General features: G+C 40.8%; 1 protein-coding gene across 1 annotated transcript in view; it reads right to left on the reverse strand.

Moving 5' to 3' along the window:
* Nucleotides 1-705: 705 nt before the first annotated feature.
* PAK5 (p21 (RAC1) activated kinase 5) overlaps nucleotides 706-14124 on the reverse strand; it is a 101388-nt gene continuing 87969 nt past the window's right edge. The window contains exons 6-8 of the mRNA XM_042930165.1: nucleotides 5275-5400; nucleotides 3571-3705; nucleotides 706-1159 (exon numbers count right to left, since the gene is read on the reverse strand). Of these exons, the coding sequence (XP_042786099.1) occupies nucleotides 1004-1159; nucleotides 3571-3705; nucleotides 5275-5400 (417 nt within the window). The 3' untranslated portion in view covers nucleotides 706-1003. The remainder of the gene's footprint in view (nucleotides 1160-3570; nucleotides 3706-5274; nucleotides 5401-14124) is intronic.

Raw genomic sequence — 14124 nt, forward strand, 5'->3', positions numbered from 1 at the left:
ACCCAAACATCTTGCCCTGTTCTCTCTCCTTTCCCTTGGTGAGACTGGAATTCTCACAGTCTTACTTAAAACATTCAATTTGGGGAACTGAGTCCAATGATCATAGCACTGAAATTATTCCCATGGAGGGAAATTTGGCCACAAGGGGACGCCATACCTATCTGAGAGAGGGCACTCTGGGGACCACCCTGCTGTGCAAATACTGGCTTGTGATTAATAGCCTTGAAGGAAAATTTGATTTTTCCCCATATTTAGCTTTATCCCAAGGAGTAGCATGGTGGCATATTGTGGCTCAAATTTTATTTTATTATTTTTGGTTGGATAAGTGAAATGTGTGCCTCCATCACCATCACTCTTAATTCTTCCTCCATCACGTAAGACACTTGTTAAGATAAGAAAGATATTCTACTAAAGCTGACGGTGATTGAGAGTCATTCAGTATTCAAAGTTCCTAAAGAATCGTTGGTTCTCTGAAAGGGATAAAAAAGTAGGAAAGGCTTTTGTTCAAACTCTTGCTAGTAAACAATTACTTCAACTGATACAATGGCTACGTGACATCAAAGTACTATAAATTATCAAAACTATCGTACAGAAAAATTACAAATTCATTGCAAAATACATTACACTGCTACCATTAAGAAAAAAGTGCTTTTTGTTTTCCTTTCTTTTTTTTCTTTCTTTCTTTTTTTTTTTTTTTGCCAGAAAAGTATTCTTTTAATATAGAAAATCCTATGCGTTACCCTGCATGTGGCTAGGATATATCGTAACGGAGTTTGTACTGAGTCCTTCTGATTTGCTGGATGAAGGGCTGAAAAATATAATAATGACTTATTAAAGCCTTGTTCCAAATGATCACGCCAGCTGTCGGTGGAGAGATGCCTATTTAAGACACAAGAAGATGCCCTGGTCTGTTGAACCCTGCCTGTCATCACATTGTCCCACCAATCAGCTGGGTCGAGTCCACAATTATGTCCTCATCTAGCGCTTCCACTGAATCCTTTGCTCAGTGATGTCTGTATTGTCTCATGAGGGGAACGATGCAAGATGGCGGACCTGCCAGTTTCAAGAATGGATGTCCAAGGAGTTCCTGGGCTGTGGCTCTTTGTGAGGGTTCCCTCACCAGCATCAGGTCTAGGAATCCCCGGAGCACTGAAGAAACCTGTGAGAACACAAGATTCCATTCTGAGGACTAACACAGAAATGCAACTAGTTCCCCTAGAGTGGTTTCCCAGCCAATTTCCAGTTAAGTCATTCTATCAAACAACATTGAATTCTAGAAAGTCAGCTTAAGAAGATAGAAGTTATGAAAGCAAAAAGCGGGTACTGCCTTTATTAACATAAGATGTTTTCTTTACCTTCTTCAGGTTTGAAATAATATGAGCAAATGACATGGCAATAAAGAATGACAATCTGCTGACTAAACCGAATAATAATAGAAATAACAGCATTATGAAGTGCTTACTATTTATAAGGACTGGTCACACACATATGATGAAATGTGGTACAAACATGGAATAGTTTTATTTTTCTAACTGTAACCATCTAGGCTTTGTGGACTCCCCCTTCTTGAAGACAAACAAGCTTCTGTAGGGTTACCTGACACAGATAACATGTTTTTCTGTAATTCATTATAATTCACTTTTTGAAGTATATCTTACATACAAATGTATAAATATGACGTGCATGTTTTACAGTAGTATTTTTCTATATATTTACACCTAATTACTCTCCAGCCCCACCAAAATACAGACCATTTCTATCACTCCAGGGGCTGACCTCCGGCCCCCTTCCTGTTAATACCCATCTCCCTGCAAAGGATTACCACTCTCCTGACTTCTAATAGCATGAATTAACATTGCCTCTTTTGTCCTTTATAGAAATGGAGTCATATACCATCAAGTCTCCTCTTTCACCGGCTTCTTTCACTCAACATTGCGTCTGTGGAATTCATCCTGATGTGCATGGTAAAAGCTTTCTCCTTTTCATGAATGCTGTGTAACACTCACTGTTAAATTGTACCACATATTATTTATCAGTTTGGAAAACAACCTTGGGCAGTGTCTAATCTTTGACCATTAGGATTAAGGCTTCTCTTCTACATGACATTGAAGAACATCACACCATTCTTTTTGGATGTGGGACTCTTTTGATATCATGCTATTTTAGCCATTTTTAATTGTATAAACTTATTCCAATTTGGTCAAGGTTTTAACCTCCTGTTAGATTCAAACAGTCTCCTGGTTGTTTTTTGCTTGTTTGTTTGTTTTGCAAGTTCACACAACTATAGGGGTGATTCTATTGGGAGCTCTTCTCTAAGACTTCGGTGTGGGGGAAGAGGGTAATACTGCCCTAAAAGGCAGCCTTACTTCCTCTTAGTGCCATGAGGCAGAGGGCAGGGGAGGTGTGTGTCTGGGTCAGTGTTATATCATCTCATGGGAATGGCCCCTCCCAGCAAGCCCTGTCCCTCCACCTGCACCGGCAGCTACCAGAGTGGTAATTTTTTTCTTTATTTTTTAAAAAAGTTTATTTATTTTGAGAGAGAAAAAATGTAAGTGGTGGAGGAGCAGAGAGTGTAGGGAGAGAAAGAATCCCAAATGATCCCCACTATCAGCTCAGAGTTGAATGCGGGGTTTGAACCCATGAACTGCAAGATCATGACTTGAGCCAAAGTCAGGCGCTTAATCTACTGAGCCACCTAGGCGCCCCAGACTGGTGGTTCTTTGACTCAGCATCATTTTTTTCTGAGCTTGACCCTACCTGGCAATCCTTAGGAAACAGGAAAGATCCTACTTGGTCCCTTAACCATGCCCTTCATGGCCCGTATGATCCAGTCCCTGCCCACCTCTCTGACATATCTTGCCTTCCTCCTTTCTCTGGCTCACTTTGGTCAGCCACAGAATCTTTCCATTTTGGCATAAGGCCTTTGCACCTGTTGTTCCCTCTGCCTCAGACATTTTTCTCCCAGATCTTTGCATATCTTGCTCCGTCTTGCCATTCATATTCCAGTTCAGTTAATCTGTCTTCAGAAAGGGATTCTTTCACCCTTCAACCTAAACAAGCTCTGAATCCCCTCTCCTGCATACTCCACTGTATTACAGTGTTTTATTTGCTTGATAGCATATACCACTGTCTGAAATGAATTTTGTTCCTTCATTTGTTTATAGTTTACCATCTGACTCCCCAACTAGAACACAAGCTCTATGAGACTCAGGAAATCAGAGGTCTTGTGCTACGATATCCCCAGTAATTAGGACAGTCCCCAGTATGTCACAGGTGCTCGGAGAGGGAGTTCTTGTGGAGTGCCCGATTTACTCTTCTAGCCAACCCTACAAAAGAGGAGCCAACTGTATCCCATTTTACAGATAGACTTCAGAGATGGAGAGGCTAAGTACCTAGCCCAGTGAGTGAACAGGAAGAGCAGAGATTTGAATCCAAATGATTCAAATTCCAAAGTTCATGCCCATAAACCAGGATCTACTCCTGGGGAGGATAGGCAAGTCTTTGAAACTACAGAGAGAATGGAGAAGCTAAGAATGACTTTGAACTTCAGCAACACATGCTGTTTCTCACCTTGTGTAGGTCCTTCACTCTTGGAGGTAAACTGTCCCGAATCCTCCGCATTGCCTGGAGGGGGGGCTCATTGAAATAGGGGGGCTCGCCATCAATCATTTCTATCACCATGATCCCAAGGGACCAGATATCCACCTGTTAGGGACAATCCAATGGTTATCTCAGGCCAGGAGAACATTCTGAAATTCTGGATGTGTCTAGGGGACCCAACAGATTCATACCCATTTATAAATTAATGTGGTATTTGCAAACTCTCAAAATTTACAACACAGATTTATAAACTGAACTGTTGAGTTATAAAGTTTTTGCTAATGGTCTTCATTTCTTTCTAAATGTGACTTCAGTGAAGATTCTGTCATTTAGGTACACATGAATATGTTAACATTCTGGAGCTCAGGAGTCCAGAACTTTTTTTTTTTTTTTTTTTTTACCGTTAACTTTGGTGTTTACAGGCCTATCAGGACAGATGAGGAAAACACCCAAAGTTTTATACTATGAATGTAGAGAAGAAAGTTGCATTTAAAACCATAAAAAAGGGAAGCTGACATATTCATAACAAACCGCAAAAAGCTACTTTACACAACACGATATATGCTGATCCTTTTATTAATTGGATTTTTAAAAATAGTTCTTCTTTCTCTACTTTGGAGTTATTTCCTTTGCATTTTGTCATTTTGAAGCAGCATGCACAACACTCTGCTTTGTAAAAACATTTTCAGGGAATGGAGAAAAGAAAAGGAAGGGATGACAAGCAATTCTTTCCAAGTAAAGAATGGGAAGTCAGGACAACGAGAAGCCATCGCTGTGCTATAAATTCCCAGTTATAGCCACTTCCCTGTTACAGCCTCATTATACCTCTTATCAGTTAGCTGCATTCCTGTTATAACCCTTGCTGTAATCTTCACTGAGAATTTATGCTCTTGGGACCACAGTGATAAAAACAAGTACTCATTGAAGGGCGAGCAAACAAGGAAAGAGAGCAGAGTCTGCCTTCACTTCTGCCAATATCCTTAGTTCACTGGTCCATGCTGCCTCTTCATGCTTCTCCTCTCTTAGAATCACCTTCTGCACCATAATGTGTGGAAATGTTGTGTGCCTGGCTGGAACGAACTCCTTGCCGCCCTGTGTGTAGACTTGTGTGTCTCAGAGCTTCACTCATGCTACTCCCTCCCTAGAAGGCTTTTCCTCCACTCCTTCTGGCCCCTTATTTTCACATTTCCAAACCTTGTCCCTTAATAGATCATGAGCAATTGTTTCTTTTCCAAGGGAAACAGAAATTGTGCCGTATTTTAAAATGTTATAATATTCATACATAATTTTTTTTCTCTGTGAAAACATTTGTTCTCTGTCCCTCTATGACACCTGCTCATCTGTGCATCTCTGGCTACTTTTCAAGTTGTACTGCCTTGCTTTGAGTGTGCCCGCCACAGAGGATGCGATTGGAGTTTGAGTGATCTACCTCCCCCACACTCAGTGTCTGCTTAGGACCTCAATAAATGCCCCTGGGTCAATGTTGTGGTGATTTCCTCAATGACAGCCAGTCCCCTTCCTGCCACAACCTCCTCTGTGACAAGTCTAGTGAACGGGGTCAAAGGTGGAGTCCAAAGTCATCACCCTGATCTGTGGTCAATAACTCTCCCAGAACCACTGAATCCCTAAGCCTGCTGTCCTGCCACTCCCAAACAATGACTGTCACCCCCTTACCTCTGTCCCATAAGGTAGCCTAGAAATCACCTCAGGTGCCATCCAGTAAGGAGTGCCAACCAGTGATTTCCTCTTCGGCACCTCTTTAGAAACTTGAGCACAGAAACCAAAGTCAGATAGCTTTATCTGAAAAGGAAAGGAATATAACAAGGTAACAATCTAATAATACCAGTTTCCAGATGGAGAAAGAGAATTTCAAATTCAAAAGAAAATAGTCTCATGAACAGGCCTTGGAAATATGGGAGGTGGTCAGACCCTTTTATTGAAAAGGCCTGATCCATTTTAATGGAAAAACCTCTCATGGCTCCACCAGGGTTGACTTGCAAATGTGAAACCAGAAAAATTTACAAATTACACTCCAGACAACACATTTGTTAAAATTCAAACCCACAACTCTAATACTTAATATACAGATGATGGCTTAGTGTAAGTGAATTGCTATTCTTCACGTGAGTTTTGTACAAACTGCTGGAATTTAGGTTGTTTTGCATTGAACATATTTAGATTTCCAAGTACCATGAGATGATTAAAATCGTCAACCCCATTTCTATATTTGAATTAATGCAAGGCCCATTTCTATAGAATGCTGAATATTGGCTCTTGTTTTTGTTTTCCTCTTTTTCTCATCACAAATTGAATTTGCCAATGTGAACATCAGTGTAGGTAGAAATATGGGTATAGAAACTGGATGTTAGCACTTGTACTAAGGCTTTAAGGTGGTCATCCTAATGACCCAACCAACATATATATATATATATATATATTATTTACCTTAGATGTCATTAAAAAAAGCCCTGAGAACTCTTGCACAGAGCTTTCAAGATTACTCTTAAGAACATACTGGACCATTAGGCACCCTGCAGGTGTGTATACTTCAGAGAACCAGGATTCAGTTCATTTGTGGGGGCCATGATTCCTGCTCATGATGACTTGATCTGAACTTCAGATGGCCTCACTGAAGAGGACTGCCACTTAGGGCTACTGGTGATGACAGAATACACGCAAAGAAAACAATGGTTCAGAATGGGCATTTAAAATAAAAATTCTCATAGATTAAAGGTATAGTCTCTATGGCACAAATTCTCCCTTAATTCTCTTTAGAACTCCCTGAATTGTTTCAGCCCTTTTCTCTGGCTGTCTCTCTGCTGCCTATGCCTTAAAGACTGGGCTTCCTAGGGTTCAGGTCTTAACCCTCACCTCTTCTCTCTGTATATGCTCTTGCTGGGTACTTTTCTTCCTCCCATGCTTAATTAAGATCTCTTTCTCCTCCCTTCTAAACCTAGATTTCCATCGAATATATGTTTCCACATGGAGTTATATGCAAGGTATAAGGTCTGTGCCTAGAGTTTTTTTCTTGTGGATGTCCAGTTGTTCCAGTACCATTTGTTGAAAAGACCATCTTTGGTCCATTGTATTGCTTTTGTTCCCTTGTCAAAGATCAGCTGACTCTATGTGGGTCTATTTCTGGGCTATTTGGTTCCACTGGCCCATTTGTCTATTCTTTTGCCAATAACACTGTCTCAATGACTAGAGCTTTCTAGTAAGGCTTAAAGTAAGGCAGTGGTAGTCTGGCATGACTTTGCTCTTCTTCTTTAATAAGCGTTGGCTAGTGTGATGGTATTTTGCCTCTTCACACACACTTTAGAATCAGCTTGTCAATATCTACAAAATAAATGCTTGGATTTTGACTGGGATTGCATTGAATCTATAGATTCAGTTGGGAAGAAATGACATTTTGGCAATACTGAGTCTTTCTATCCATGAACATGGAATATCTCTACATTTATTTAGTCCTTTGATTTCATTTGTCACTGTTTTCGTAGATTCCCTCATATAAATTGAGTATACATTTTGTTAGACTTATACCTAAATGTTTAATCTTAGGGTGTTAGTGTAAATGGCACTGTGTTAATTTCCAATTCCACTTGTTCATTACTAGCATATAGCAAAATGATGTAATTCTGTTTAAAACCATACATCCTGCAACCTTGTAATAGTTTTAGTTTTTCTTGTCAATTCTTTTGGATTTTATACATAGATGATCATGTCATCTATGAAGAAAGACAGTTTTATTTCTTTCTTCCCAGTATGTATAACTTTTATTGTTCTTTTTTTTTTTTTTTTTGAATTACTGCATATGCTAGTACATCTAGTATGATGTTGAAAAGGAGAGGTGAAGGGGAACATCTCTGCCTACTTCCTAATCTTAGTGGGTAAGTATATTCAATTTTTAAGCATATTTCAAGGCCCTGGTCACTTCTCACTTCCTCCAGATTTTTTCTCAAGAGCCCATATTGATCTCTCTCCTTTCCAGATGTGAGAGAATTTAGCACTCACTCAATCTTGAACTATTTTCTGATGCTGATTTTGTCCCTCCAACTAGAGATGACAGTCCTCAGAGGCAACGGTTCTACCTCTTAATTGTGAAGCCTCACTGTGTTCCTTAAAAGCTGGGAAAACAGTAGGTAACCAAAAACACATGTTATTAGATTGATTTATTTTATAATGACACATACATATATGATAGCAGATCATGTGGTAGAGGACACATTGCTACTCTTTCTGAAACCACTATTGACTTACTGAAGACAGCTGTTACTAGAATCAAAGTTGGAACACAGATGAAGTGGGAATAATGTTTCAGAAATTATTGGGGTCTTTTTCTATTTCCTTGTTCATGATCTCCTCTCTAATCAGGCCAAGGTTAGTGTTGGTGTGGTTTGGGGTGGGAAGAGATTGAAATGCTTCAGATGGAATGCTATAGAAAGCTGGTTTAATGGAGAGATGATTTTTCTCCACTGCTTTGGCATATCAAGCATCAAACCCAGATGAGTCAGATCATAGACTTCCCATGTAGTATAAAGAGAGAGCTGTGGCCATAGTAGCTGGTCCATAATCCTTGCTGCCCTATTGTAAAAGGAATCTACAATTCAGAGAAGTGAAAATCCTATAGTCCAATCCTTTTTTAGCCTGGGATTATTTGCAGAAGAAGGCAAAGAGCAGTGATTTGATTATGGCAGGTCCCAATTTATTATATATCACTTCCATCACCCAAGCAGATGGTGGTGGCCTTCAGAAATATCTAAGTAGCATACACCACCAAACAAGCAAGGGAGAGGAGAAGCCACATGTATCTGTGTTCAGAGGTAGTATTCAAAATATTTAATAACCAGAATCATCTAGATCAATTGGAATCCAGACATAAAGTTGAGCTGTGTCCTGGAGTTTTCCTGGGGTTTTACTATCTTTAATAAGGCAGGGGCTTCCCAGTAAAGGGCTGTCATAATGGGGGATACTCCAATGACTTGAAACAGTGGCTATTAACTAACAAGCATGAAAATACTGCAATATTTTAATATGGGTATAGACATAGTAGTGAATACTGGCTGAACATCAACCTTGGCTCTGCTCAATGTGGCCCCCGTGGAGAGATGGCACAACAGAGTGGATGGCAGAGAACCTGAGGCAACGCTTCTGGCTTCCATGGTCTTGGTCTACTGTGCAGGGGCCCAGAGCTCCTGCAGATCTCAGTGAGGGAATGAGGAAGTGGTTGACATGAGGAGCTTCAGGATGGCTTTCAAGACTTGAAGAAAGAGGCTAGATTTGTGAAATGCTGCAGAAGACACCTTCCTGAAAAGTCCAGTAGCTGTGTGACCTGTTAATCATCAGTAGTCACCAGTCTTGGTAGAAGAAGCCAGTTATGCCAAGGCAGGGACCAGAACGGAACAAAATGGGTCTAATATCCTTTACTTTGAATTCCCATAAGCCACATTTGTCCCTTATTCTCCCAGACCCTTTGAGAAAGAGGGTGGTAGGAAGTGGTAATATGGAGTAGATGGTGGCCAAATCTGAAAGACTGAGGTTCTAAGGTATCAGCTGAAGCTTATAATAATGTGGTTGAACTTTGACAGACAATGTTTAAATTTCTTTTCTTTTCTTTTCTTTTCTTTTCTTTTCTTTTCTTTTCTTTTCTTTTTTTTTCTTTTCCTTTCTTTTCTTTTCTTTTCTTTTCTTTTCTTTTCTTTTCTTTTCTTTTCTTTTCTTTTCATCAGTGGAGCTTTGTGAAGAAGTGCAGATCAGGTTTAAGAAGCAGAGAAATTAGGGGCACCTGCGTGGCTCAGTTGGTTAAGTCTCTGACTCTTGATCTTGGCTTAGGTCATGATCTCACGGTTCATGGGATTGAGCCCTGTGTCAGGCTCTGCCCTGACAGTGCAGAGCCTGCTTGGGATTCTCTCTCTCAAAAATAAATAAACATTTAAAAAAAAAAAAAGCAGCAGAGAATCTATAATTGATGGCGCATGCATGTGTGGTTATTTCCAAAGCTTTGGTGTGAATAAATTTGCAATCCTACTATACAGACAGTGGAGGGGGAACAATTTTGCCAAAGCATATTTTTTGCCTGTAGATTTTAAAAAATATGAATTAAGGAGGTGAATGTATCAGCATTTTGGTATTGGCAGCTTTTAATACCTCTAATGTGGCTTTCTTCTTCTAGACATAAAAAAAAAACACCCCAAACCTGCCAGACTAATAATTATCTCGGCAATATGTAAGGTGAGAAACTGAAACTCAACACTAGGAAGCTAGGCCTGTTCCTCTGTTGTAGAAGTGCAACTGCTTTTACATGATTTTTTTTTTTACTCATCCAAGGACATAAAAGAGACAATTCTCTAAAAGAACATAATTGCACACAACACTCTTCCAAATAAATCTGAAAGTAGATAATGGGAACTTAAGTAATAAGTATAATAAAGTACTGTAGGGAGATCTTCAAAGAAAATCACACAGACTCTAAGCTGAGCCTTATTTGAGATAGAACTGTACAGCATGGTGTATTAGGAAACACTCTGTCTCACTAATGCAGTTAGGCTAAGAGACTTGTAGCTAGAACATGGCCAACCCCTAAAAAAAAGGAGGAGATGCAGCCTGTTCCCCACGGGCCAGACAAGAAACCAGAGGTCAGAGCTCAAAGCTGCTCTTTAAAGCTGACATCTTGTTCATCTCAGTGTGCCCTGCCTAGGAATCAGGGGCCACATAAAAACATGGGTGGTGGCTGGGGGGAGAGTCTATCTACAAGATAGCTACAGGTTTAAAAGAGAAGGTAAAACCCTCATTTTGTAAACTGCATACACTCTAAAGAATTCATGCATCTGCTCTAGGTTTTGCTAAGGCAAACAGATGGATGCTTTTTGTGCCTGGTTCCTGGGTTCTTCCTATAAGGCAATGGTACTCAAAACGTGTAGCATCAACATCCCGTGGGAACTTGGGAGAGATGCAGGTTCTTGGGTATCATCCAGTCTGGCTGAATCAGAATCTCTGGGGTGGGGACCCAAGAATTTGGTTTTTGGCCAAGGTTTTAAGCTCACTAAGGTTTGAAAGGTTTGAGAACTTCTGTTTTAAGAACAATGGCCCAGGGACAAAGGAACAGAGAAGGGTAACAGAAGGGGCCAGATGGATGAAGGTGTCTCCAGCTTCTTCAACTCCTCAACCAGAGAGGAGAGGGAGGCCATCACAGCAGCTAAGGTGGACCAGTATAGTGGCCTCAGTCGGCTCCTCTGCCATTTGACTAAGTGGGACAGGGTGGGAGCTTGCCCAAGACTGTACAATGGTATTAGAGGAGGACTCAGATCCAGTCTCCTGACTTGTCAGGCTGTGTTTCCTATGTAGGAAAAGCCACCTCTGTGGAGTAGCAGGGGAGAGAGAGCACACAGAGCCTGGGTATATCTCAGAGACTATGGGAAATGAATGGATTTATGCAAAGTATGGAACATGTTCCCATCTTTCTTCATTTAGAAAGAACTTCTTGGAGATAATCTTCAGGTCTTCTAATTGTTAAAATTCCAGTTATTTGAGAGACAAAAACACTCAAATGCCTAAGGGGGCCAGGCAAATTATCAATGAATTTAATGGGTTGGGTGGAGACCACGGAAAACTAGGGGTACATGCCTTTGGTGAAGAGACACTGACTTCCAGATGATTGTCAGGGCATAGTACAGGGGGTGTGGAATAGTCACAGGCCCTTGTTGACATCTATGGCCACTTTTCTACCCTTTACCCTCATTTTAAATCCTGTGAAAGAGAGGGTACAAACACATTACATTATCTCTGGAGGTTGGATTAGTTCAGCCCTTGCCCCCTCTGAGCACATTGTGAGACAAGGATTCAGTGCAAGTCATTTATTGGGGAGACATAGGAAACACTGGTAGTGAAACGGAGATATATAGCAGGGAAGGGAAGGCAGTCAGTCAAAGGTTAGTTACCACTGTGGGAACTAGAGCTCATTCCTGATGAGGAAGTCTGGGAGACCACAGAACAGTGCCTCAGAGCTAGTCCACACAAGGACAAGAGAGCTGGGTATTTCTACAGCAACTCCCATCACTTAATCCTGGGCTGCTCCTAGGGAACATGAATGTTAATTCTCTGGAATTTCTAGCCTTCTGTGTACTGGGAGAACAGACTGCAGTAGCTGGAGAAAGTCCCCAGAAAAAGGGATGCCAGTGGTGGCACTGGGAGGTAGAACTAGTGAGTACTGAAAGACGGAGTCTGGTGAAGGTATGGGTGTGGCACCAACAGCATTCTCCAAGGCGCTATTCACCCTCATCACACCACCGCCATTACTGCCATGTGTGAATTCAGGCAAACTGTTGTCAGATACTTAGATTTTTTCAAATGTTTATTTATTTTGAAAGAGAGAGTGCATGAGAGCAGGGGAGGGCAGAGAGAGGGAGAGAGAGAGAATCCCAAGCAGACTTTATGCTGTCAGCACACAGCTCAACTGGGGGCTCGATCCCATCAACTGTGAGCTCAGGATCTGAGCCAAAATCAAGAGTTGGATGCTTAACCGACTGAGCCACCCAGGTACCCCAGATACTTAGATTTTTTATTTTTTTATTTTTTTATTTTTTATTAAAATTTTTTTTTCAGTGTTTATTTTTGAGAGACAGAGAGAGACAGAGCATGAGTGGGGAAGGGGCAGAGAGAGAGGGAGACACAGAATTCAAAGCAGGCTCCAGGCTCTTAGCTGTCAGCACAGAGCCCAACACAGGGCTCGAACCCACGAACCGTGAGATCATGACCTGGGCCGAAGTCGGTCGCCCAACTGACTGAGCCACCCAGGTACCCCAAAGATACTTAGATTTTTTAAAGGAAGACAGGAATCTGAAATTTTATGTGAAATGTCCTGGTTCGTGAATTGTGGCAATCAAATTTTAGTTAAAAAAAAGAGGGCCATAAAAATCACCGTGTATGTCCCTTTTCAATATAGGCACTTGGCTTAATAGATCATGGGTTTGAATGCCATTCTAGCCAATGAATTTGGTAAAAGTTAAATCATTCAGTGTGTAGTGGCTCCTAAGTATCATCTCTCAAATGTAAGTCTTGGGCCAAAGAAAGATCATAGATGAATTTAATTAAAAAGGGGGTATCATCCTCTCTGAGCATCTACCTTGTACCTGGTTTTCTTTGACCGGTTTTACACAGATTACTTCATGTAATTCTTGCAACTGCTCTATTCATTTTCCTTTTCAAACACCAAATACCACCCCCCTCTTCCCCCGCTAAATGTGAATTAGTGACTCACTAGACATTATTTCTGCAACAGAAAAACAGCGAACGGTTTAACTTTGATAGCAAATCATCCCCTTCTAGTCTTGGAAGAGGCCAGAAAGGATTTATCCTTTTAAAAGAAACCTGAGCAATTCACTGTCTCTTCTAGATTTTTTATTTTGAAATAATTCTAGATTCATAAGAAGCTGCAAAGAAATGTGCACACAGTCTTCCCTCCTGCTGGCATCTTATACAACTGTAGTATAATATCAACACAAAGAAAGTGGTGTTGGTACAGTCCATAGAGCTTGCTAGGATATAATCATTTGTACATGAACTCATTTATGTATGTAGTGTGTGAGTGTGTGTAAATACTTTGCAACTGAATCATATTGTAGGCTTGAGTAACAACCCCCACACTCAAGGTACCCAACTCTACTGTCACCATAAGACTCCTTGTGCTGCCCCTTTACAATCGCCCTGCAGTCCCTCACCCCTGCAACCACTACGCTGTTGTGCATCTCTATAATTATGTTATTTCACAAATGTAATATACATGGAATTATGCAGCATGTATCTTTTTGAGATTGGCTTTTCCCCCCACTTAGCACAATTTCCTTGAGGTTCATCCAAGCTCTTACATGTATCACTCATTCATTCCTGTTTCTTTTTGCTGAGTGGTATTCCATGGTATAGACAAATCACCATCTGTTTGACCATTCACTCTGTGAAGGACACTTGGGTTGTTTCTAGTTCTGGGTTTTTATAAATAAAACTGCTATAAACGTTTGTGTGGAAATTTCTGTGTGAAAATAAGTTTCCATTTTTTTTTTCTGGAATATATGCCTAAGAATGCAATTGCATGGAAAGTCCATTTTTAGTTTTGAAAGGAACTGTTTTCCAGAGTGTCTACTATTTCACATTCCCATAAGTGGTATTATCACTATTTTTCATCTTAGCCAGTCCTCTAGGTATTAAGTGGCATATCCTAGTTTTAATTTGTACTTCTCTAAGGGTTAATGATGCTGCACATCTCCCACCAAGAAGAAAACTCAGTATACAGCTTACATGACAATGCTTTCCAGAAAAAGCCAACAATAATATCCCCCAGCCCATGAGCTCTTCTGACCATATAACTCGATCCTCCTCCCACTGGAGAGGGCTTTACATTCCCTCCTCCTGAGCTGGAAGGCCTGTAGCTGCAGGAGAAATGGCCTTCGGGGACTTTGAGGCTGGGTCATAAAAATTCCACGTGCTTCCATCTTGGTTTTTTGGAGTCCAGCCTCCATGCTGTGGGGAAGGCCA

This window comes from Panthera leo, chromosome A3 (assembly GCF_018350215.1).
Source record: "Panthera leo isolate Ple1 chromosome A3, P.leo_Ple1_pat1.1, whole genome shotgun sequence".
NCBI classification, from domain to species: domain Eukaryota; kingdom Metazoa; phylum Chordata; class Mammalia; order Carnivora; family Felidae; genus Panthera; species Panthera leo.